This window comes from Crocodylus siamensis, chromosome 7, assembly GCF_052110815.1.
Source record: "Crocodylus siamensis isolate JL-2025a chromosome 7, ASM5211081v1, whole genome shotgun sequence".
In the NCBI taxonomy this organism is placed as follows: domain Eukaryota; kingdom Metazoa; phylum Chordata; order Crocodylia; family Crocodylidae; genus Crocodylus; species Crocodylus siamensis.
The window spans coordinates 23440427-23465690 of NC_143401.1; the positions used below are offsets into that span (position 1 = coordinate 23440427).

Sequence of the window (25264 nt, forward strand, 5' to 3'; positions counted from 1 at the left end):
GCTTTTGGTGGGTGTCCTACTGGCAGGCCCAAGCCCAGAGGCTTGGGGTTCTGAGGCCCCTGAGTTTTGCTCGCCCTCAGCCATGTGGTCGCAGGAGCAAGCTAGGGAGGAGCCTCCCATTTCCACACAGTGGGCTTTAAGCCCCAACACCTCGGGGGTACTAAACCAGACCATAAGAGCAGTTATCCCCAGAAGCCTTTAAGGAAAACCGCCTGCATGGACCCAGATACATGGTGTTTGAGCTGCCGCCTGCTCTGCTCACATACACCTCAAGCCGGCCCTGCCGCTGCCCTTCCTGCTCTGCCTCCGGGTGGGCATCCGGCCTGTCGCCGCTCCCCAGCCAAAGCCCGGGCACCGCGGCTGACGAGAAGGAAGGAGGGCGGAAGGGAGGAGAGACAGCGCCGCGCTCCCGCGGCCCACAGGCAGCACCCACCTGCCCGGCCGCGGTCAGCCCAGAGCAGTCTCACGGAACCGCGCCTCCTCCCCGCCGCCAAGAAACAGTGACGGCCAACGCCGCGGCCGAGCCGCGCAGGCTTCGATTGGCTGAGACAGAGATGACGGCAGAGGCTCTAGAGCCAATCAGGGAGCAGAGTCGAAGGCGTGGCGCCACGCCTCTCCCCGCTTGGCGGTCGCGGTTCCCGCCTGGTAGTGCGTTGTGCTGCTGTCTCCGAGTGGAAGTCGCCGTCTCTAGTCCCGGCTGACCCGGAAGTGAACTGTCCCCGCCTCCCGGCGCCGGCCGGGCCCAGGGGATGTTGCTGCTGTCGGGGCTGAGCGCCGCGCTGCGCGCCGAGCGGCCGCTCCTGCCCGCGTTGGGCCGCGCCCCGCCGCGGGCCCCGTTCCGCTTCTCGCCCCAGCGCCTGCGGTGCCCCCGCGAGCACGAGCTCCTGGAGGTAGGGCCCGCCGCGCGTGGGGGTTCACCGGCGGAGCGGTTCTGGATTCACTCCCGGATTTCAGCTGAACACAGCTTCGTGGTTTGAGTCTGCGTGGCCCTGCCGCCGGCAACGCCCCCCTCCCCCCCCCCCACTTGTCAGCCTGCGCCTCAGCGTCTCCCCAAGCCATGGCCGGCCTTCTGCTTCCGAGCCCAGAGGCCGTGGAGGTCAGGTGCTCCCTAGTCTTGCTTGCCTCTAATTAAAAGGCTGAAGGAGCAAGTTAAAGGAAAATCCCACAAGCAATCAATCCCCCATCACCATACATTGTGTAGCTGAAGGGCTCGCATTTGGAGGTGTTTGTAGACAAGCTTTCACCTTCCAACAACACAGCGGGGATGCGTTGGAGGTGCACGGGGCTGCATCTGCACTCCTGAGAGCGCTGGTGCACCCCCCCCAATTGGCCGCGCTCCCTGCTTAGGTGATGGGTAGGGTGGGCAAGGAGGAGTGTCGGGGCCCCCTCTGCAAGCACTGGCCGATCGCTGCAGGAGCTCCCAGAAGCGGCCACAGCCACTTCCAGAAGCAGCTGCAGTGATTGGCTGCGGGGGATCATTCTCTGGGAAGTGAGATTGGCTGTGGGGGAACCCTCTCCCTGAGCATCAAGACTGGTTGCAGTGGGGGGTACGTACCCCCTCCCGACTAAGGTGGCACCAGTCGCCCATGTAACTACACCCGAGTCATTCACGGCCATGCAAATGATGTCTCCCCTGCCAGGTGGGATGCGACAGACTCCAGGCAGCAGTGGGCACTGGGCTGTGGGCTAAGAAGGCTAATGGCATATTGGGCTGCGTTAGTAAGAGCATTGCCAGCATATTGAAGGAAGTGATTCTTCTTCTCTGTTTGGCACTGGTGAGGCCACACCTGGAGTATTGTGTCCAGTTTTGTGCCCCCCACTACAAAAAGGATGTGGACAAATTGGGAGAGTTCAGTAGAGGGCAACAAAAATAGTTAGGGGACTGGGCATGTGACTTCTTAGAAGAGGCTGAGGGAACTGGGCTTATTTAGTCTGGAAAAGAAAAGACTAAGTGGGGATTTAATAGCAGTCTTCAGAAACCTGCAGGCTGGTTCCAAAGAGGATGGAGCTGAGCTGTTCTCAGTGGTGACAGATGATAAAACAAGGAACAATGATTTCAAGTTGCAGCAAGGGAAGTTTAGTAGATAGGAGGGAAAACTCTCAAAGTGGGTGGTAAAGCACTGGAACAGATTCTCTGGAGAGGTTGTGGTATCTCCATCTTATGAAGATTTTAATACCTGGCTAGACAAAGCCTTGGCTGGGATGACATAGTTGGGGATGGTCCTGCTTTGAAAAGGTGGTTAGATTAAATGGCCTCTTGAGGTCCCTTGCAACCTTAATTTTCTATGATTTCTGTGATGTTTTCCTGTCTCTTAAACAGGCCTCCCTGTTGTAAACTAAGGAGGCACTCCCAACTGAGCCCATAGCTCAGGGGTGGCCAGCCTGCAGCTCCAAAGCCACAAGCCTCTCTTCAGAAGTTAATATGCATCTCCTTGAATCTTTGCACAAGCACAGTGACCAGCTTCCATTTGGACTGTGTGCTCGTGCAAAGATTCAAGGAGATGCATATTAAGTTCTGAAGAGTCGCATGGGCCTCTGGAGCCGCAGGTTGGCCACCCCTGCCATAGCTACTTGCTTGCAGGGTTGACAGCTCATAGGTGGATGCCCCTGGCTGGGGTATGGACTAACAAAAATCAGTGGATGTGTGGCAGGCAGGCAGCAAGTTGCTCTAGGTTCACTAGAGACAGAGCCTTCTCATTCTGCTATGTAACTACTTAGCCAGTAACCATAGGTTCCTGTGCTTGGCCACAGGTTCCTGTGCTACAGGAACTCTCCAAAGTGCCTGCTCTGGCCACTGAGATGGTTGGAAAGCTGCCTAGATATTCTTAGAATGTCCTGTTAGGTGGCCAACCATCTTGATGCACACTGATGCATGAACTTGGTTTTGGTGGAAGAAAAGAAGCTGTATAGACATGAATTACATATAGTAAAGTTGGTCTTATAAAGGGACATAGCCCACTTTCAAGTTGTTATAAAAATAAATACTGTAACAAGCATATGAGGAACACGGTTGTCTCTGTGAAGTATCAGTTGTGGCCAGCTGGAACATCTCAACAACAGGAGAGAGAACTCTGCTACTAACATTTGGGGCACAGTCCACAAATACTTGAATTAATTGGCACTAAATGCTGAATAGGTGTTTGTGGGATCTGGGCCCTAAAGGAGCTTTTTCCCTAGTTCATATGATAGAGGCCTGACCTTACAGAGCAAGAGTCACAAAGGACCTGTGATAAGCAGCTGGTGTTATTCTCACAGTAACAGTAAAGGGCATTGGTGTATCTGCACATTACCCCAGGGGCCTCAAATGTATTCTGTGAAGAGGGCCAAGTTATGTTTTGAATTTGTTCTGTTGATTGGATTTAAAGTTGGGGCAATATATGACCCTTTGCCCCCAGTGGATGTGTTCTCACCCCTTTCTCATACTTAACCGAGTGTTTTGTTAGGAATAAAAATGATTTTCAATGTGTTTTTTGAATGTGCACTGCTGTAGACTGGCAGTAATTTCTCTTCTTTGTTCTAGGATGGAGACATTCACAGACACTTGTATCTCCAAGATATTCTAGTGAGTGTTACACAAGTGACTGAAAAACCCAAGTAAGTAGCATATATCATACTAATTGTGTTGTAAGGTCTGCTTATAAAAGAGGCGTTTGATAATTTTTATGGCCCTCCTTTTAGCTATCTCAGTAGTCTCTGCTTTCTGTTTGTTCACATCTTTCTAAACTGGATTCACCAATGAAAGTAATTGTGGAGGATTTTTAATCATGTCTGATTCCAGATCAGAAGAAACCAATTTCCTGCCTTTTATATAGTGGTATACTTTTTGTTGTTGCTCATGTCTAATGGTCTGTCAACAGAGAAATTGTTGTTTTCTGGACTGGCACAAATCATTACAGTCAGGTCCTTCCTGATTGGAATATATAGACACTAAGCTGTGGGGAGGGGTAAGGTGCAAGTTCAGGTGGTTGTTGTCTTCTTTATTTTGGCTGTTGACTAGGTAAATAAGACAGCAGAGATTGAGGGTGAATACAGCTACCTTTCAGAGAACTACATATGTGGATTTTTAATCCCTTGTTGTGGTTTTGAAATTGGATAGCTCACACCTCATGCTTTTGCTTAATTTTAATTAATTCCCTACTAAATTAGAAGTCCATCCTTACGATGCATAACTATATTCTTAATATGCAGATTATGGCTGGTCTGAGAGTCACATAAGGAGTTTAAGTTTGTGTGAGTTCACACACAAGCATTCCTAATTACTTTGTCTTCATAAACGAATTCTGTTGTGCCTCCAGTTTAATAGTCCCCTTCTTTCGCTATATTGATTAGTTTGTAATCAAAGCTACCTAAAACTACACGTTATGTAGATGTATGCAAATTTACAGAGGGCAGTGATTTATATGCTGTTGATGGCTTTGACATAACCAGGGATCATGGTTATGCTGTCAAAAAAGTCAAAAATTAGCTGAGGGGAAAACCCCCCCAAATCCATGATTAAAATGAAAGCCCCTTCTACCCCGCAGCTCTTCCAGCCCTGCTGGTGCCCCTCACTCCCACAGCCCCCGCAGCTCTGCCTCTAACTCCCCCCAACCACAGCCCCCCGGTCCTGCTGGTGCCCCTTGCCCCCCATCCTCAGTTCCTGCTTCCCCAGCCCTGTCAGAGGAGACTCCCAGCTGCCAGGGCTATGGGGTCAGGGACCTGGGTCCACAGCCACCTGCCTCTGGCAGGAGGCTGTGGCTGCTGCAGTGGAGTGGAGCCCACCTTGCCCCCCCACCCCCCCACTGCCTGCCTGCTGTGGGCTCGGGTTGCAGGGCTGCACCCCACTGTGGCTCATGCTCCCAGGGAGGTAATGGGACCCATGATCCCTGGACATAACCTACATACAACTATTTTCATCACTTCTTTGTAGGGTGTCTGAATTCTCATGTCATATCGCGGGATGCTGCCAGGTCTTTGATACTTTAGAGGGTTATGAACATCACTACAACACGCTACACAGGAACGTGTGCTCTTTCTGCAAACGTTCTTTTCCTTCAGGGCATCTGTTGGATATTCACATCCTGGAGTGGCATGACTCTCTCTTCCAGATAATGGCAGAAAAGCAAAGCATGGTGAGTCACAAGTAAAGCTATTTTTAAATATCCAGTGCCTGAGAACTTTCTAGTGTTAAAATTGTGGGTCTTAAACATTTTTCTTTCTTTGAATTTGCAGCTTGACCCTCTTTTCACGTATAGAAATTGCCATACCCTGGTCACTTCTCATTTACTACAAATAGGTTTTACGTATGCACGAAGTACAAGACACAAGCTATTTTAGGTGAAAAAAGAAAGTGATATCCTTTGCAGCCTCGAATGACTTCTATCAAAGGAATTTTAAGTTCTTCATCAGCTTTAAGCCTCACAGTCATATTTTTCATTAAGAAAGTGGTATGCCTGTCTGGCAGATGAGGAAACTGAGGTTTGGAGCAGGTAAGAAATTTGTCCAGGGAAAAGCAAGGTTAGATCTCTTGCCTAGCAGACAGACTATCCCTCCTCCTCTATTTGGGAAGGGGGGGTGTAGATGGATAAATATAGAGGTATGAATTTTATTAACCTCTTCCAAGGATGCCAGAAATGGAGAGGGTAGAAAACTACAGGTAAATGGGCTCTTGTCCCAAATGTCCTGATGGAGAATTGCCAACATGACTCTAGTTCACATATGAGCAATCAGAGACCAAGTTCTGTCAACCCCTGGTCTGATTACTCAAATACAAGATGAAAAAGGCACTCATCTTACATTTGCATACAAGGAAACCTCATTAAATACATTGCCTAATTAAACTACTGCCAAAAGCAGCATGTGCTCAGTAATGGAAACCAACTGTGAAGTTGATTAAATGCAGCCAACACTGACCATGATTATAAAACACATGGCCCATATTGGGTAAACGTATTGATGGGAAACTTTTGTGGCCCTTAAAAAAAATAACAAACAGGCAGTTGCTCCCCTAGGAGGGGAAGCTGGCACCAAGCCTGGAGGCCCAGACACACCCCTGCAATACCAGTCTGGCACTGGGAGGTCCAGAGCCAGCCCTGACACCCTCCTCATGGTGCCAGAAATACTTGATCTTACCCAAAAGGCCAAGATGCTGGTGGGAACATGCCACAAGGCTAGATTAGCCATAATCTGTATAACATAAATGGTAGTACCCGTTGCGTGCAGTTACCTTCAGCACTGACTTTTTCAGGTCATAGTGAGCCACTACATTTCATACATTTTGACTTCCTTTTCACTTAAACAGCTGAGCTGAGCCTTTCCTGATTCCAATGATTTCTTTTTCTTCACCAGCCTTAAAGGACTGGTAAACATCACCAAATGGGGCCCCAAACAGTTCACTGAGAATCCTTCTGTCACCCCCTCTGTCAGCCTTCATATATGACTAGTGCGGCTCTGCTCTTCATGAGGTGGAGTCAAACCAGGTTGCCCTATGCTTCCTCTGCATATAATTTTTTTGAAAGATACCATGACTTGTGACAAAGGAAATTTGGTTGTAATCGTGAGTGGATGTGTAATTAGCACATGAATCATTTGTGAGGGGTATCATTTGTGAGGGGTATCTGGAGTACACACATATACTGAATTGTGGGGTCACCATAGCTTGAAAAAAATTGACTCTGCTGGGGTCCAGCTTAATGAACTATAAGGTAAATCAGGAGCCTTTTGGTTTTGGTTTTGCCTGGGAGTATTTAAAGCCCATGCTGAAGAGGCTGGGAAGTAAGATACTTGCTGGTGGAAACACCACATAGGTTTGACCGGTGGGGCTCTACACAGCTGATGGAATTTGGAATGGATTTGGCTAATTTGGCTTGAGGCACAAAATTTAATTTTGTACCTGTTGGTGGTAACACCATGTGGAGCTGAGCAACTGGGCTCTGCTCGGTGGGTGAAATTCAAAACTAATTTGACTGATTTGGCCTGAGAAGCAAAATTAATAATTAAAAAATGCATAGTTTATACTATATATAAACAGGCATGTGGCTGTTGCAGTGTTTCAAAGCAGTTTAAGATGCCACAAGAGGCACACTGGGAACAAAAAAATGTTCACCACACAAAAAATATTTGTAGCATGGACTCTAAATTTGATACCAGGCAATCCCAGTATCAAAAAAAAAAACCCCTCGGAAAAAGGCGGCATCCTGGAGTGTGTCCTGAGGCAACCTGAGGCTGGATCCTCCAAGGAGACACTCTGGCACCCCACTAAAGCTTCTCTATAGCTGCCCCCTCCTCTTGCTGCCCCAACATGCTGCCTCAGCATGCTGGGGCAAATAGGAGCAGGGCAAGGCTGCAGCAGGAACCCGGACTCAGGTGCTGTCCCTGGTAAGTAGGGACATGGGCGGGAGGGGGACTGTTCAGGAAGGGTGGGTCCTCCACCCACGGCACACAGCTCCCCCACAGCAGCAGAAGCAGTTGTGGGGCAGTCAGGGCGCACTGCTAGCAAAGCCTGCCCGCGGCACAGCCCAGGCCACCTGAGACCAGCACCACCTGCTCAGAGCTGTTCGCCTTTGGGCGGAACCTGGCCATTCTTGCTGTCACTTGGGGTCCTGGCACTACATGCAGGGATTGCATGTCTGGCCAGGCCGGATCCTGTCTCCATGGAGCTGACCGACCCAGCCCAACAGTGTGTAGGGCTCTTGGACGAAGGGCCAAGCCCAGCCCAGCCCAACGTGCGGCCCCTGCATGCAGTGCCGGGACTGTGGGTGACAGGAAGAGGGGCCCGATCCTGCCTGAAAGCTTACAGCCCCAGTCCAGGCTTGCAACATGTGGCACCAGTGGTGCTGGATCTCAGGAATGTGGAGCCATGCCGCACCGCAGGGGGGAGCTCTGCCAGCAGTGGGCCCCAGGCGCCTGACAGATGCTGCTGCTCTTGTGGGAGGCCTATGCACCATGTGGAGCTGGGGTGGTGGGACCCATCCCTCCCAAGCAGTTACCCCCTGCCATGCCCACAATCCACCCACAAATCCAATACCACGTCTACAACTCCCCCACCCACATACCCAGCTAGAAGCCCCATACGCCCCTACAAACCCTACCCCCACCCACAAACTCCATACCCCTTCCCCCTGCCCCATATCTTCTCCCACAAATCTCACACCCTGTGTGGCCAGGCAGCCACAAGGGCTGGGATACTACCTGCTGGTGGGAACTGTGGCTGCAGGGGCAACTGCCACTAGAGTCCTGCTCCATGCCTACACCAGCGCTGGGACATGCATCCCCAGCCTGTAGGAGCTCCTTGTCCCAGGAACCCATAGTGGGGTATGATGGACTGGGGAGAGGGGTGGAGATGGCAGCAGGGATGTGTGTGAGAGAAAGAGAGATGGGGGTCAGGGGTGGGGAAGCGCTCTGAGTAGGAGAGGCTGCCAGAGCCAGGCTTAGAGCCCCCCTGCCCTCCTAGAACAGCCTTGCCCAGCCAAGTCCCTGAGCCACAGTCAGGGGCTTCCCAGGAATGGCATGGGGATTGCTGGGACGTGGGCACAGGCACAGGGAGCAGAACCGCAAGGAGTGGCACTGCTCAGAGCCACAAAGCAGCAGGTGAGACAGCTGTCCTGGTGTTGGGATGGAGCTGCTGCCCGGAGGGAGCTGGCAGGGGCTGTGGGTCAGGAGTGAGGGGCAGAGTTGAGAGGCAGGGGCAGGGCACTGGCAGGTCAGTGCTGCGCAATGCCCCACATCCTGGTGAGTGGAGGACGCAGGGACAGCTCTGTTTTTTCTATGACAAAAAAACCAAAAGCAAATGCCAAAGCGTATAAATATTTAGAATTTGTTTATTATGGTGATAGAGGCACTGGTAGACTTCCAGATTGTTTTTAAATTGTAAATATATCAGTGAAACACTGCCCAACTAATCTCTCTCTATATAGTGGTCTTTCATTTTAATCACAGAAGAACATTGTTTTTGGGTATTTTAATGAGAGAATTTGGGGGCTTTGTGGCAGAATTTGCAATTTTTAAACAGGGAACACAAGACTCTTTGCTGATGAAACAAGTGGGGAGACCCCATGTAGGGGCTGCTGCCTGGCAGCAGGTCACAGCCAGGCAGCAGCCCCTACTGCCAGACTGCTGCAGTGGGTAAGGGGTGCAGAGGCCACTCTAGGTTAGGGCTGCTTCAGCAGTCCAGCTGGCACAGGGGGCTGGTATCCCCAGATACTAACTGGCTGGGCCTCACAAGCTCCTGAGGGCAAGTATACTCCCCCTGGCTGAAGATCCTGGAGAAGCTAGGCAGGATCAATTTGCCCCAAGTGACACTGTTTGCCCCACACCAAAGTGTATGTTCAGGCATGTGTGCTAAGGCAGAAATCTCCAGCACAAATTTGTGTCGCTGCTATTTGACCTGCTGCAAGTGCATGTGCCTGGATGTGTGGGACAGCAGGGCCTGACAATAAGCATAGGTTAGGAAGGGGCTGCAGGGGAAAGAAGTGGGTGGAAGGGGCAGAGGGGCTACCTGGCCCCTCCAAAATTTATTTTCCCTGCTAAGTAGTGAGAGGTGGATAAAATCAAGCAAACCTCCAATAATTTGATTCTATACCTGGGAAATTGTAACAAATTTATAGATTTTTTTATATATAAAATATAATTATGGGGGTCATATTATATTCAGGGTTCTTATATTAGAGTATATATGGTAATACTCTTCTAATTCCAAAGATGGAAGTGGCTTCAGAAAACATTAATTGGTTCTAAATTTTGTGCAACAATCTATTAGTACCTATGTAACTTAGAGATGGGAGTGAGTGGAAGCTAGCTTTCATAGACTTTTTTGGTAAGGTTAAACGTTTTATCATATGAGCTGTTTTACAACACAGCCCATATAACTACTCCCCCAGTATTTTTTGGAGTGAAGGGAATTATTTTATTACTCTGTCTGGAAATATATACTGCAGGGCTCAATATCTCAGGGGTAGAGATGAGAACCATTCCAAAGATGTGTAATATATAAGTATGATGTTATTTCTTTAAAACCACCTATAAATGTAGGGCAAGTCAGGCGGGCATCCTTCTTTGCCCTGGATGACTTCAGTGCATAAACAGACACCCTTTCTTGTGGTACTGTATGGGTTTTAAAATAAACTGTCCCTTCTTGATTTCTTTTTTTTTTTAGTATCAGTGTTTGGTACAAGGCTGTGTGGAGAAGTTCAAGAGCAGCAAAGAAAGAAAAGATCACTTGGTCACAGTTCATCTTTATCCTTCTGATTTTCGATTTGATAGACCAAAGAAAGCTAAAAGGTAATTGCCAAATGCCAGACAACATCAACTTTTATCTCTTTGCTGCATAATAGGTGGGGTCTCAAATGAACCACTGGGAAATCCAGCAAATTGTGTGCTTCTCTTGAGTACTATACATCAATTATGCAAACCAGTATCTAGGATTCCAGAGCTCCTGTATACCCTTCCTAGCATTGCAAAAGCATTTTCCCTCAGAGGAATAGCAGCCAGAAAGCACTTTCACAGTCAGTATATGATCTTCTAAGACTGTGTAAAGGTACAAGACAAAAACGTCTGGCTTTCAGGTCCTCTCAACAGGTACAGCTTGCCCTGTTGCACAACTAAAAGGTCATACTGAAAGCTCACATTCATTTGTGATCTTGGGGCAAAACCCTCTTTGGTACAGAAGATGCTTTTTAAAACTTATTTTCATATTTTAAATGTATTTAAAATGCACTCGTGATGTCAGGACATTTAAAGGGCTTTGGATCCTTTCCTTGGTTACTTGATTCTCCTGTGGATTTTTTTGTAAGGGATATAACATTTCAAGAATTGTGCCTGTAGTTATTGACTCATTTGTGGGTGATGGGTCCTAAAACTGGACTTGAAAAATTGAGGTTGACTTTTATAATCAAAATACGGCAATGATTTACTTCTGCAGCAGTACCAAGCACAGCAAGTCTCCCTTGCTAAAGAATGCAAGCATGCCAGTAGATATGAATATGAAAACTTTTGAGCAACCTCAAGTGGATTCCATGGAAATATCTCCCATTGAGAACATGGAGAATGCCTCTCAGCCTCTGAGCAGGCTGATCTCATTGCCACCAGAGAAACATCTCAACAGATCCAGGTCTGTCTCCTTTTACCTATGACTCCAAATTATGAGCTGCTGCTCTGTGGATTAAAGTTACCACCAGTAAAATTTAGAACAGTGCCTGGTCTAATTGGGACTTGCAGAAGGTAGTCTGTAGAGGCAGTTGTTCCTGTGCAGCTTCAGGACCGCTGCAAAGCTCTGCAATGTGAGTAAGATATTGCCAGGCCTCACAGGACCTGTTCATGTGCTAGCAGGAGAAATTTGTGGGCAGCATTCTGCAAGGCAAAAAAAGTGGCCTGCAAAAATAGACTGTTTACATATTTAAAAAGTCTGACCTAGTTCAGTACGAAGCTAGGTTTTAAGTTAAGTAAGATAAAACGTATGAAGGGGCAGAGTAAGATAAAACAAAAAAATATGGGAGGAGTTAGTTTGGTAGCTTAATTTATTATATTGTCATTAAGTGACTGCAAAATGTGTGAAACATTATAGCGCTGCCTATGAGTTTGGATGGTAGTATCCCAGTTTGCAGACTGGGAAACACAAGCAGAGAGGCAGTGTTTTTCCAAGATCGCACAAGAAGTTTATGTTGTGGCAGGACTAGAATTTGAGTTTCCTGAATATAAGGTTGCATTTACTGTGGCAAAACTTAACAAATATCTCCCACAAGTTCTGCTGGTATCATTACTGGTGAGGCCCTAAGTTAATCAAGACTGCATCTGTCAAATGTGCTGAAAGCATGTCCAAATAAAACTGAAGAAAATTGACTCAGTTTTAGGGAACTTCTGTATGTGAGAGCACCCTGATGGTGGCCCATGTGAAACAAACTTAATGTTCCTTGAAAAACTCCCTAATATTGCCTAGGCCTCAGCCCTGTGCTTTTGTTTCTACCTGTAACAGTTGTATCATCTTTTTAAAGCATACAGAAAGGGACAGAGTCTATTCAAGTACATCAGTGTGTGAATCAACTTAGCTAAATCGTAGCAAACTTTCTGTATGGTTTATACCAAATCACAGATGTATCAATTTCCTCTAACACCCAGCTATATAGCCTCAAGCCCCTAATTGATCCTTTCTGCCTGTGAAGTCCTCTCTCCATTTCAGTTGCCAAAACAAAACTTTGTTCTTGATATACTGCAGATGTTCAAGAAAACTATCATGCCTGTCCTGCTGGGCTTCTGAGCTTGAATCCCATTGGGTTTTAGTTCCTTCATCATTTGGGGTGAGAAAGGAGTATAAGAGATTAATCTTCATAGGGTCACCAATTTGTAGTGCCAAGAAGAGCTGTCAATTGCAGTACTCAGTGTAGATCTTCATAGCGTGGTGCTTCCTTTCCTAGTGCAACCAATTAGTCGACAGTGTTGGCATTTAAATTAACTAGGCTTGCATGTTAACAGATTGAAAAATACAGGACCCTCTTTCCTTCCCATGCCCCCCATCGTGTACCTCCCTAGGAATTCACAATTTAGTTTATTTTCAGATTTAGGCAGATTCCACTGCATTTATGACATGTGTTCCCACTTGAAGGGTTTTTTCTCATTTACAAAAACTTCTAGTGAGAATTTAAGTTCTAGAGAATTAAATGGAAACTGAGGTCCTTGTGCAGTACTCTATGCACACGTCAGGTTCTGTCTTGACATTGCTTAATGCATCTCTATTAAGCAGAACTTTTGCTAATGCTTCCCATTAAACAGCAATGATTGCCATTCAGTTTTGGGCTTTATCAGCCTCATGTTGGGCATATCATGGTATTCCAGTTAAGGGTATTCTAACCAATTAGCATGTGCAGAAATGAAAAAAAAGATGCTATTTGAATACAAAATGCAAAATGTTTTCTTTCCAGAATCCCATCTACCATTTGCTTTGGGCAGGGTGCCACTCGAGGCTTTAAAAGCATGAAGAAGAAAATCTGAAAATCACTGCACCAGATTTGAGGAATGACTGAAGTACTGAAGATCCAAAAAAAGCTTGGTCCACTGACATAAATAAAAGCTACAGCTAAGCATGGATAGGTTTGTTTGATCCCCTGCTTGAGCACAGTAGTGGATGTATCAAGTCTGTTGTACACCAGTGGCAAGAAAGACTTGGGACAGTCCAGATGGATCGTCCCTGATCATGTAAAAATACTCGTTCCATAAAGGGGTAGTAAATAGAAGGGAGGGAGAAGGGGATGTTCTAGCTCTAGAATTTCATAAACTTATTGTGTGGAGGGGAGGCACAACCCAATAACTATGTTTTGCAGGTAGAAAATACAGGAATATCAGGGCAGTATCCTGGTTGGTTGCAAGGAATACATCAGGATTTGCCATTATAGGAAGTTATCCTGACAGGATCCCAGTTTCATGCTGGGATACATCATCATATTTGCATTTGTTCTTTGCCTGGCCCAACAGTCTGTGTGCTTTTCTCTGATCCCACCACCACCCCCTTAAAACAAACCTACATACACATGCCTCCAAAGAAGAACAGATATGTAGAGGTATTTGTGTCTCACTAGCTTTTGTTGTGCTCTTTGCATGTAGCAGGCGCAGCTCCTCCATCATTCACACCATTTGACTCTCCCAATTTCAGACACAGAAGGAGGGGCAACATTGTTCTTTGGGGGACAGGATAAGATTTGTGAATAAGGGCTTTGAAGACTCTTAACATGACTTCAGAGTCTGAAGCAAGGATGCTGCTCTGAGGGTTGAGAATTACTGTGGTGCCTAAAATGCATTGATTTGAAGGTAATTCAAAAGGTTCAGGAAAAAAATTAAATTGAGTATTTGTATAGAGAGGCAAGACTGAAAAATGAAAAAAGTTCTTAGTATAAAAACGAATCACATTTGAAGCAGTCTACTTCTATTAGCAAACTTTCAAAGAGGACAGCAAGGCTGTTTCCACATCGGTGTTTCTTATATAAGTCTTCGCAGAATGACTCTGGAGCCATAGAAATCACATGGAAAGGGAGTTGTGACTTCTAAAGATGACCTTGCTTGCAAAATTATATCCATTCTAATCATATGCAGAGACTAAACCTTGCTATGTTGTGATCCATTGGCTCAGCTATTGTGCTGTTAAGAAGACTCCATTTTTTAACAATTTAATTGGAAGATTAAAAGTTCAGATCCAGTCTGTAAATGCCAGACTGGAAGTTATCTTGCCTTTGTCTTACTTCCTTATAGATAAGGGTATCTGTGCTTCACTCATGTGTACAGATGAAGTAATGGAGCATTCAGATATAAAGTTGTGTACAAAACAGGTTTAGAACATAAACTGGGACTAAATTGTTTTCCAACCTTTTTCATACTGATATGCTCTGAAATTTTAGAGTGGGAGGCCTTTGCAGAAAAGTTATTCGCATAATGTGCTGCAACAGAAGACTGTATTTAAAGAAATACATTTTTAGGCCTCCTCTGAACTAACTTCTTAAGGCTTGCAGGCCACCCTTGACAAGTAGGGCCAGTAGGGTTTAATATTTTACCCTATGTAATACTTTTTAAATTATTCTATGTGTTGCTGGGGAGACAGGAAAATGGAATTTTTTTTGCGAATACCCACAGCCCCCCACATCCCAACAAAAAGGGGCTAAGTTTGTGGATATTGAGGGAGGGGTGAAAAGACTCCCTTTGGTGAGAGACAGGAGAAGGAGGGAAGGAATGCAAGTAAAATAAATAACTTCTCATTTAGAGAGGGAGGCCCTGGCCTTGAGGGAGAGTGATGGGAGGGATGGTTAACTTATCTTAGCTTGTTTCTGCCTGATCAGTCAGGCACAAATCCTCCCCAACCATGGTCAGGCCATCTTCCCGCAACAACTCACTCCATTAGAGAATCCATGGATTAACATAGTGTGTCAGCCCCAGGGGCCTGATAGAATCTACCATGTTGGAGGAAGACACTGAGTTCAGGGAGGGAACTAGTGGAGCAGCAACTGCCCACTGGAGTTGTGCTGGGCAAGAGGTGATACAGCAGGCAGGAGAAAACACACCATCAGAGGCACAGAGGAAGGCACCTGGTGCCTGTTCCCCAGTCTTTCTCCTCCTGTCTCAACTGGGATCGGCTATTGGGAACCCTCATTGTGCTGCTGCTGGTATTTGCAAAGTTGCTGGCTAATAAAATGGCAGTCTCTTCAACCTCATTCAGGATGCAGCTGCTGATCTTGCATGCATCACAGACCTGGCTGGACAAGGCTTCTGAGCTGGTGCTTGCCCTGATGGTTCTAGGTGGATACTCAGTGCAGCATCAGGCTGGGGGGTGAGGGAGAGGGGCAGAGGGCCAGTAGTCTTCAAGGAAAATCTGGCGCACAGGTGGTATCCATTACCAATTTTGTCCAGCATGGAGTGTGTCTGCCTTGCACTCAAGGCTGAGTATTGACTGAGAATTCTGCTGGTGTACTAGCTACACTGCTCTACAGCTAATTACCTGACCTGAACTAGCCAAGTGGGGCTCAGAAGTAGTGCTGAAGATACCCAGACTTACTTTCTTGGGAGATTTCAGCATCCATGCTCTCTGGAGCTAAAAAATGACTTCATGGTTTCCAAGTCAACCATGGGGATATATGAGATAGTAACTGGTCGAACCTATGGAGTGGGGCACATGCTGGACGTAGTGTTTTGGACCTGCCTAGATACACAGGCTCCAGTGATTAGGAGTGTTAAGAAACAAGCCACTACTGGCAAGGGTTGTCAAGGCCTTGCTTTAGGATGATCAGGTGCTGAATGCTCTTAAATGTGATTGTCTGGCCCCTACTTAAGAAGCCATCATTTGATGCTGACTTGCCAGCCAGTTACCACTCTGTCTCCCATGTCCCCTTTTTCAGGAAAGTCAGCAAAAAGGGTACTTGTGGCCTTGGTCAGCGATCCTGACCTGGAGATTGGCAGGGTTAATACATGTTGGAGTGGATGCCTCTGTTTTAGGTTTGTGTTCTGAAACAAAGACCTGCATTAATAATTATTAGCTAACTCAGTGTAACTGATAGCCCATTAACTCAAGTGAAAATAGTATAAGAATTCTTGAACTAGGATGGATATATTCTAACTCCAGTGGAGTTAGGGCATACTTCTTTAAAAGGCAGTTTGTCTTGTAATTTCATTCAGGGCTCAGCCCTGGTGGTAAAAATATGACCTTTAATTTTTTCAGGTAAACACCTTTGCATGAGCTTCCCATTGAATAGCAAAGCTATTCTGTGTTGGTTTGGATTGTGTGTGTTTGGGAAGGAGGCTCTCCTCTTCCAAAATGCTTGTGTCTATTGAAAATAAACATACTGAACTATGAGTGAATGCCTCCTGTCTGGTTTCCATGTGCCTGTTGGTGCACACTGTTGTACAATACAATGTTTCTTTGTGGGTGTGGGGTGAGCTTTTGCTTGGGGACACCTTGCAAATACTGTGGGAGTCCTGCAGTATGGTTGTTGTAAGGGCTGATTCTGGCTTGGGGTACATGAACCAACCTGAAGTTTGCCATGTACCAGTTATGTATGGTGTTGCCCTGCTTTTGAAATGATGCCTCATGCTCGATTGGCAAAGTCACAATTAACTTGGTGACCTAAAAGTAGGATTCCTGCCTGTGATACCTAGGGTTCTTTACCCATGGCCGAGGAAAGCCCTGCTAAAATAATTTTAAACTTGATTTTTTTTTCTCCACTAAAAACTTTTGAAAGCCAAACAAAACAATTGGGAGGTTTTTTTTATGAGTCTTGCATTGGTCTTGCTGGAGAGAAGAAGCTATGAGTTGGTTCAGATACTTGAATTCGCTCCAGAAAAATAGAGTTCTGCCCCTAGCACTGTCATCGATATGTTTGATTTCAGACAAGTTCTTTAGAGAAGATTTTAGAGGTGGATACTAGTTACGTGTTACTTGCTTTCTGGCTATGAAAGGGCAGCCCCTTCGTTCAGCCACTGTGGTTGGCTAGGAAACTGGCAGGAATTCTTTCTCCTTTCTGCTCTCTTCTTATTGGAGAATAGAAGTTTCATTTGAGAAGGGCCTGGAGAGGCTGCCAACTAGGGTGTATGCTGCTGCTGTTTCAGCAAACTAAGGCTGTTTTATTCTTGAATGAGAGACTCCATACAAGTATTTAACCCTTACGCCAGCGCTGTCCAACTGCCCGCTTATGGATTGCAGGCAGACCGCAAGGGGCCAGTATGCAACTTGTGGGTTGCGTGGGGCCTACTGGCCCCTGCAGCCACCTCTTCCACTGTTGCATGGTAGGGAAGATCCCCAAGGGGCAGGAAGGCTGCCCCTTGCTATTAGCGTTACCTGCACGTGCGTGGGGGGAATCTGTGAACAGCCCTGATGTAGATGAATGCAGTTGTTTCATTTGCTTACATTTGTTGTACCTTTCAGCTTAACCCAACAATTAGTGCAGGGGCGGGCAATTATTTTGGGTGGAAGGCCGCTTACTGAATTTTGGCAAGACATCAAGGGCCACATGACAGGCAGCCCAGGGCAGATTAATATTCATTTTATAAATTTTTTAGGGGCCCCGCGGGCCGGATAGAATGGTCTGGCGGGCCGCATCTTGCCCAGCCCTGAATTAGTGACTGGGTTGGGATCCTAGTCTAGGATTACAATAGAAGCAAGACTTGTGGTGTGGTGAAAGTGAAACCTTGCAATACTAGGAATGAGTACCCCACTCATTTAGGGGACAAGAGAGAGGATTAAAAACTGTTTAGCTGTTTGGGAAAAAGTCCCTCTGTTAGAGTTCATCAGATAAGTGGTGAGCCTGCAATGGGAATTTGCATCAGGGAAAATGCTGTTTTTACTTAGCTAAAGTGCATTAAAACTAAAGCTAAACTGCATTACCTGTTCTGTAGCTTACTTGTTCCTGTTAAGACCCTGGACAAAACACTTGCTGACAATATGAAGATTCTATCAGATCCCCTGTCCTTACAGCCACTGAGGACTAGAAAGCATTTCTGTTTTATAAATGGTTAAAAAGATAATGAAATGACCTCTGAATATGTGACTGAATGAAAGAAATGTAATGTTTCTGTTTTGGAGAGAGTTTAAATGATATACAGGAACCCCTCACCATTTGCAGATTTGTGATTCGCAGTGCAAATATTGGAACCCAGGCACCCCCCCCCACATGCTCTCTCCCTGCACGCTCTCACCATGCTCCCGCTCCCACCCTCCTCCACCGCTGACAGCACTCCCACCGCCGTTCATGAATATATTTGTAGATTTCCCCATTCGCAGGGATCCCTAGAACATATCCCCCGCAAATAGCCAGGGTTTCCTGTACAATGTAACTGGTTAGTAATGTTGGTTTCCTTCATCTTAAATACTACAGTTATTGACTGAAACTGGTTTGACCCTAAAATGGGCACTAGAAGTTGCTGTTTCAGTGGAAACTTTCTCCTATTTAAGACAGTTAACCTTAAAAGAAGACAGCACAGCAGAAGACAGTCAAATAAAAATGTACCCAGACTTTCAGGTTTGGATTCCTTTAACTTCCCTTTTATGAATGCTTAAGAGAAGATATTTTAAAGGAGGTGTTTATATTGGGAGCAAGGGCCAGCATTAACTTTGCCTGTAGCTCAGAAATCCCTGTTTAAAGCTGTCATGGTAAATGAGGATTTTCAAACAATGTAGCTGTGTTGACTCCTAAGTCTTTGCTCTCAGTTCTACAGCACACTGATACCCTTTTTAGGAGGGAGAAGACTCACTGTACCTGTGAGAACAAATATTTGCTAGAGCTCTATAGGCCACTGGCTACCAGAGACCTTGTGTTCTCTTTCTTGCTGTGAGAGCTGGGATGTTAAGTGTTGTGGTTAGAACAGGGTTCTGCAAGTTTGGAAGCTCAAGTAAGTCTTTGTTGTTTACTTGGCTTTTCATTCATAAACTCATCTGTGGGTCTCAAAGCTCTTTATATAGAGGACTATGCAGGAATAGGTCTGTTATAACGATAATGAACATAATTTGTTGGTGCATGATTACCCCTTTGTGTCAACTAAAATACAGTCATATAAAAGGATTTACAACAGGGGCTGGCAATTATTTTGGGCGGAGGACTGCTTACTGAGTTTTGGCAAGCCATCAAGGGCTGCATGACAGGCAACCGGGGCAGATAAATATTAATTTTCTAAATTTTTTAGGGGCCCCGCGGGCTGGATAGAGTGGCCTGGCGGACTGCATCTAGATCCCAGGCCGCATTTCGCCCACCCTGATTTACAACGTGCTACTTTTCATGTGGCAAGACTGAATGGAGGCCACCCTAGCCAAGCTCTGAGATCTGCCACACTGCTTTCTCAAAGCAGTACTACTAAGGGACTCAGACTTGGATCTCTCATTTTAGAGTAACTGTTGATAACTCCATGTTTCCTCTCAGACTCCCAGGTACCTCTTCTCTAAAGTGCTTTCTTCATGATAAGGACATGTGAGGCCCTGCTCAATAATGATAATGATAGTTCCTGACTAAAGCTCCAGGTCCCTTCTTACCTACCACTCTTCCTTTTTCCCAGGAAGCTGGCATGTTCCTGCCTTCACCACCTGCCTCAAGCTGTAAATGTGCCTTTGGACAAAAGGGAGAAGGCTCAGTGGGGCACAAAAGCACATCCAATGCTGTGGGAATGTGCAAGCAGGACATGAAAACTCTCCCAAGTTTTCTGGATCAGTACAAATAGAAGTTTCAGAACTCACAAGTCTGAATTTGTAAATCCAAGTGTAGGAAGCTGAAGCTATTCTCACCGGGAAGGTGAAGAGCATCTCTTTCAGCTGACCACTTCACTTGATCAGTTTCACATCTTTACCAACCTTCCTTTCCCTCCTTCAGCCCCTCTGGGAACCTGTTGAAAACACTGCAGGGATTTTTAAACAAATGTTTGATAAAACTACTGATGTTTCATGGATCTGAATCTCAAAACCCTTCTTTCTAAAGATGTTCAGTCCAAGATGGACACCAAGCGTGGACAGGTATAAAGGTGTGGAAGCTGAGCGGTGGAGGATCAGCATGAAAAGCAGCACTTCGGCTGCCTAGTGCTTTGAAGGGAAGTTTTCCAAGGAAGTGGGTCTTGATTCACTTCAAAGGCAGGGAGAGCTGTAGCTGTTCTGGGACAGGAGCGTCTGCCTGCTACTCGCCAGGCTCCGGCGTTGTTAAATTGCACCCTTGCCGTGCGCGTCGTTTCTTCGGTCCGCAGCGGGCCGCGGGAAATCGCGACGACAGCGGCCTGTGAGCTCTCCGCCGGGGCGCAGCCGCTGGATGGAGCAGCAGGCGGGCGCGGGCTCCTTCAGAGCCAAGGAGGAAAGCGCTGTGGCGCGGCAGGCAGCGCGGCCGGGAGAGCAGGCGGCGGAAGGAGGAGGCCGGCGGGCGGATCTGTGTGGCTGCCAATGCGGAGACCCGGCCGCAGCCAGCCGCGCCCGGCAGGGGGCGGCAGGGCCTCAGGCAGAGCCGGGTCCGGGGCTCACCGCAGCTCGCCCCCGGGGCGCAGCGCGGGTGTCCGGGAGCGAGCAGCGCCCACTCCCCCGGCCGGCCGGCGCAGCGCAGCTCGGCGTCTTGCGCCGGGGCCGGGCCGCGCGCTGCCCGCTCGGGCGACCCGCCGCGGCCGGGAGCAGCCTGGCGGGCGCCCCGAAGGCGGCCCCGCGGGATGCATGGGGCCAGGAGGGCCCGGCGCCCCCCGGGAGACACGCAGCTGAACGCCCAGCCTCGGCCCGTGCCCCGGGACCGCGCGCAGCCGCCTGCAGCGGGGCTTGAGGAGCACCACGTGGGGGCCGGCCCTGGGGTGCAGCAGCGGGGTCCGCGGTGCAGCCCCGGGGGCACGAGCCGGGCCCTGGCTCGGCGGCGGGGGGACGCGGCACCGGCTAGAGGGTGAATGTAGCGGTTTTATTGGCGGCTGCGTACACACAGGGAGGCTTCTCGCCGGCCCACGCGCGGGCCGTCTCGACAGCCTCAGAGCCGCGTCCGGGAGCGAGAGCCCCGCCGCGAGCGGCCCCCGGCCCAGCTCCGCGCCGCAGCGCCCCGGGAAGCCCCCGCGCTTCCTCCTTCCCCGGCGTCCTGACGGCGCAGGAGTCGCCCCCGCCGGTCCGCGCTGCGCCACGCCGGAGCCGCCGCGGGCAGCGCGAGAGGGGCTGGCCCACGGTGTCCGAAGGAAGGGCGCCGCCCCGCCGGGCCCGGGGCGGAGGCAGGAAGGGGGCGAAGGTGCTGCGAGCCCGGGGCGAGGAGAGGGCGCCGGCCGGCTGCTCCGAGCAGCAGCGTCTCTTCCCCGCGGGGCCTGGGCGGTCCGGGCCCGCAGAGGTCAGAGCCGGCCCACAGCGCCCGAGCAGCGGGGGCGCCTCCAAGCCAGGCCGGCGGTGGCGTCAGTGTCCCAGCGCGGAGCTCCGTCCAGCGGCGGCGGGGCAGCCTCCCGGGTCCGCGCCGGCTCCCCCCGCCGAGCGCCCCGCCCGGGCGCTAGGACAGGTAATACATGCCGTACGTGACCGGCGCCGTGAAGAGTCCCGGCACCGGCTGCAGCGCCGCCCGGGCGGGGAAGGCGCCCGAGGCCCCGTAAAGAGACGGGGAGCCCAGGTGCGTCCCCAGCGGGAAGGGCAGCGCAAAGGAAGGCAGCAGGGGCTTGGCGGCCAGTTTGAGCTTCTCCAGCTCGGCTTCCTGCAGCCGCTTGGCCTTGGCCCTGCGGTTCTGGAACCAGATCTTGACCTGGGTCTCTGTGAGGCTGAGCGAGCTGGAGAACTCGGCGCGCTCGGCGATGGACAGGTACTGCTTCTGCCGGAACTTCCTCTCCAGCGCCAGCAGCTGCGCCGTGGTGAAGGGCGTGCGGGGCTTGCGGTTGTTCTTGTGCTTCCTCAGGGTGCAGGACGGAGGGCTCGGGTGCCCTGCAGGGGACAGACAGGTGCGCAGACACCTTAGTGCGGGGAGGCTCCTGACCTGCAGACGGGGCAAGGGGAGCCCTCCACCCCAGGGCCCCGAACTACCCCCTCGGAGCTCTCGGCAGCCGGCTCTCTTGCTGCCCGACGGCAAAGCCTGGGCGCAGCCCCGGGGCCGACTGAGGCGCAAAGCAGGCCTCTCCCTCCAGCAGCTAGGCACAAAGCCTGCCTAGGCCTGGGGCAGCCTCCGAGCCCCAGGCAGCTGCGCTGGGTAGGAAGCAGCCCGCAGGGAGTCGGGCACCAGGGGCCTCTTGGCTCTGGTTCGGCAACGGCTCCAGGGGTACCGCAAGCCGCGGGACTGCGGCCGGCTCTGCCAGGTGTGACCCGGAACCTCGCCGGGGCCAGGCCAGCCGAGTTCATGGGTGACCCGCGGCTCGAGAGAGGGTCAACAGCCGGCCCGGCCCGGCTCGGCCCTTCACGCACAGGCCTCCGCGACTCGGGACCGCTGCTGGCGATTAGCGAGGTCTGCAGGGGGGCTGGAGCCCTTCGCCCCTACGCAGCGCCCGGCGGAACCAGGCACGATGCGCGGGCGGCGGGGGCGATGGGCCGAGCCTTTCCCCTCGGGCCGCGCCGGGGCTGCGCTGCTGGCACAAGACAAGGAGCCTAGAGCCACAGGCACCCCGCGTGGGCCGGAGGATGCAGCCTGCGCGGACCTCACCGCCGCGCCGCCTGCTCGGCCTAGTCTTCACGGGCCTTCCCACGCCTCCCTCGTGCGCTCCCTTCCCGCTCCGGCCGCAGGTGCCAGAGCAAGGCCGGGCGCGCGGTGCAGCCCCCAGCTGCTCTGCACCCGCTGTCAGAGGGGGCCGGAGATGGGACCGAGCCGGGCTGCGCTCTCGGCAAGAGAGACTGCGTCACCGCCCGGAGCAGACGGAGGAGCCGGCAGCCCCACTCTCAGCTATATTTGCCTGGCTCAGCCCAAGGGCTCCGCGCCTGGCGCACGGGGGCTGGGGGGGCACTTGGGAAACTTACTTGGAGAAGAGGACTTTGCAAACCAAGGGCTGGGCTCTCTCTCGCCCGTGCTTTCGGCCATCGCCGGGAGCTGCTGCTTGCTCCGCCGCTCCGGTAAGTCTTGGCCGGGTTCCCCCGCGTCCGCGGTGCTCCGGCCCGGGGCAGGGGGTGCTTCGGGGGCAACTTCCGAAGAGTGCTGGTGCGTCCTGCTGCTCCTGGGGCCTGGTTTGCCCTCCGAGATGAGGAGGGACTCCACACTGAACGGTAACAGGGAGCTAGAGGAGACTTGATCCCTGCACCCCGGCGCTTCGCAGTTCACCCGGGGCGGGTCCTCCTCAGCCAAGGGGCTCCCCCGGGGGGACGCGGCGGCCGCTCCTCTGCTGGTCTCGTCGTCGCTGGCAGTCTCCGGGCTGAGTGGCCTGTGGGCGGGATTCATTCTGAGAGAAGACGGGGCCATAAAACCCTGGCAGGGGCGAGGCGGTCGGGTGAGGTTCAGGCCCCGGGGTCTGGCATCGGGTCTGCAAGGCGTGGGGCGGGCGCCGGGGCGCCGCGCTCCATGCTCGGGGCGGGCCGGGAAGGGGGCTCCGAGCTCCGGCGCGCTTCCTCCCAACTTTAACAGCTCTAAAAGTTCTGCCGCTCCTCTTTCATGTAGCCGTCCTCCAATGGGAGCGCCCCCTGTAGCCCATGACGTGCGCGCAGGAGTGGCTGCCATTGGCCGGGGCTGTCTGGCCCGGGAGGGCGAGGGGCAGTTAGTTATTGATGGCTGCGGAGCGGCCAGGGCGGTTTCAGCGCGGTTGCCCGGTGGGGCGGCAGCGCGCTCTCCCCCGACGGCCGGGCGCTTGTTGGAGCTATGCGGGATGGAGGGCAGCAGGCAGAGGGGCCCCCATGAGGTCCGGAGGCTCGGCCGGCCGATTATACCCCCAGCATCCAAAGAAGTAAGATGCCCTTTCCAAAGTTTAGCGTCTCTGAATTACTTAATCTAGAGTGTGCACAGTGGTGACCCTGCCTTATAGCCTTTCCAGCCCTTGGGCCCCCCAGTGTCCCTCTCGGCCGGAGGGGAGGGGTCGGATAGCACGGATCATCCCCCACCAGTGCAAAGCCAGCAGCTGCCCAGCGCCCTGCCTAACCCGCACCAGGGCCCGGCGCCTCGCCCCCCCAACTGCTGCTCTGGAGGCTGAGAATTATTCATCTCCTCCCCCACCCCCTTCGGTTTTCTTGAACTTTGCTGCGACTTTCAGGCTCCTGCTATACTTATCAGCGTAATCGCTAATTTATTACAGCCAGCCCAGGCTTTCTGCTGCTCAGCCCGTCCTGGTCCTTTCAGGTTTTTGCTGCTTCAGTTGAAAAGCGCCAGGCCATTCTTCACCATAAGTCAATGCATTTAATAAGGCAGACAAGTTATGTTTTGGAAGGCGCCAGGCACGGCAGGATCAAAAGGGAAGCTACCTCTGGGAGAATAGGCAACAGTTAAACTCCGCTTAATTGTCCTCAGCATTTCATGTCTAGCGCAAGGCTGAGGGCCGCGGGCGCAGAAGCGGGGCGCGTTATGGGCTGTTAACCGTTGAACTGCTGGAATGATCGGGCAAGCGGCCCCGTGTCGCAGCTGGGGATGCCGCGGCTACAGGAAAGCACCAAGATGCATTTCAAGATAGTGACGAGGAGACACTGGGGCTCGGGCCGCTCCAGCTTTGGGGGTTTCTTTCTTTTATCCCGTGCCTCGGCTGGCCAGAGCCCAGCGCTTCCGCACTTGCTGTCGTCCCTTCAAGGCCCTTTGCACTCCGGAGGGACTAGGGAGGCCTCCGGCTGCCCAGCCGCCTCGGAAGGGTGGGTGCACTGGTGTCGCACTGTGATCACCGGTGTCGCTTTAGGGATCCACGTCGAGCCGGCCGCGGCCGCAGGAGCGGCGGGCAGTGGGCGCAGAGTGAATCACTGAAGCTGTCCGCTGTCCGGGGAGGTGTCCCCGCTCCCGCCGGCGCCCGCCGCGCTCCCCAACTCAGGACAGGTTCAGCACAACCGGCCCTATTTCTTTCCAGGACAGCCTGCGCGCCCCTGCCCGCTTTGGCCAGAAGTCCAGCGGGAGCTCACGGGCCCCTCCGGCCGAGGAGGAGCGCGGCTGGCCCTTTTCCTGCGCTCCCTCTCCCCGGGCCGCGGCGGCCGCCACAACTCAGCTCCGCGGAGATCCCGGCGGCCATCCGGAGGCGGTGGTGGGACAGGAGTTGGGGCCGCACTGTGTCCGCGATGGAGAACCGCGGAGGCAACAGCGCTTCTCCGGGGCCCTGCGGGTGCCACCAGTGTTGGCAGCTGCGGCTCGGCGGCCCTTGGAAAGCGTCCCTGGCGGGGCCGTGGCACGGACGTCCCGGCTCCTCTCCCCTCTCCACCCGCAGCCCGAATGTGACCCCGGGAACAATGCGGATCGAAGCCCCCCCGGGCGGA

The 25264-nt window shown here is 51.2% G+C and overlaps 3 protein-coding genes and 1 long non-coding RNA gene across 7 annotated transcripts in view; 2 read left to right on the plus strand and 2 right to left on the minus strand.

The window, feature by feature from the left end:
* The window catches only part of TUBGCP2 (tubulin gamma complex component 2), a 49825-nt gene extending 49262 nt beyond the window's left edge, over positions 1-563 (minus strand). For 2 of the 3 annotated variants that reach the window (XM_090057799.1, XM_090057796.1), the window contains exon 1: positions 434-545. The gene's annotated coding sequence lies outside the window, so the exon portion shown is untranslated. Of the gene's footprint in view, positions 1-433 lie in introns of all 3 variants that reach the window. The other variant, XM_090057797.1, reaches the window with a different exon arrangement.
* Positions 564-613: 50 nt separating this feature from the next.
* Positions 614-13054, plus strand: ZNF511 (zinc finger protein 511). Of its 2 annotated transcripts, none has more exons than XM_090057802.1 (6): positions 614-890; positions 3521-3594; positions 4910-5111; positions 10133-10257; positions 10898-11086; positions 12919-13054. In XM_090057802.1, the coding sequence occupies exons 1-6, from the start codon at positions 750-752 to the stop codon at positions 12944-12946; spliced, it is 759 nt and encodes a 252-aa protein (XP_089913928.1). In that variant the 5' UTR covers positions 614-749; the 3' UTR covers positions 12947-13054. The 2 variants fall into 2 exon arrangements, with proteins under 2 accessions (XP_089913928.1, XP_089913927.1); XM_090057801.1 differs by having other exon boundaries at positions 616-890; positions 12891-13054.
* A 149-nt stretch (positions 13055-13203) lies between these two features.
* LOC149859603 (homeobox protein MSX-2-like) lies at positions 13204-23686 on the minus strand. Its single transcript, XM_090057800.1, has 2 exons — positions 22853-23686; positions 13204-21832 (listed from the first exon to the last, which is right to left on the minus strand). Exons 1-2 carry the CDS (start codon positions 23541-23543, stop codon positions 21411-21413), a joined length of 1113 nt encoding a protein of 370 aa, XP_089913926.1. The 5' UTR covers positions 23544-23686; the 3' UTR covers positions 13204-21410.
* Positions 23638-25264, plus strand: part of LOC149859604 (uncharacterized) — a 135545-nt gene continuing 133918 nt past the window's right edge. The window contains exon 1 of the long non-coding RNA XR_016443530.1: positions 23638-23766. This is a non-coding gene — a long non-coding RNA (uncharacterized LOC149859604). The remainder of the gene's footprint in view (positions 23767-25264) is intronic.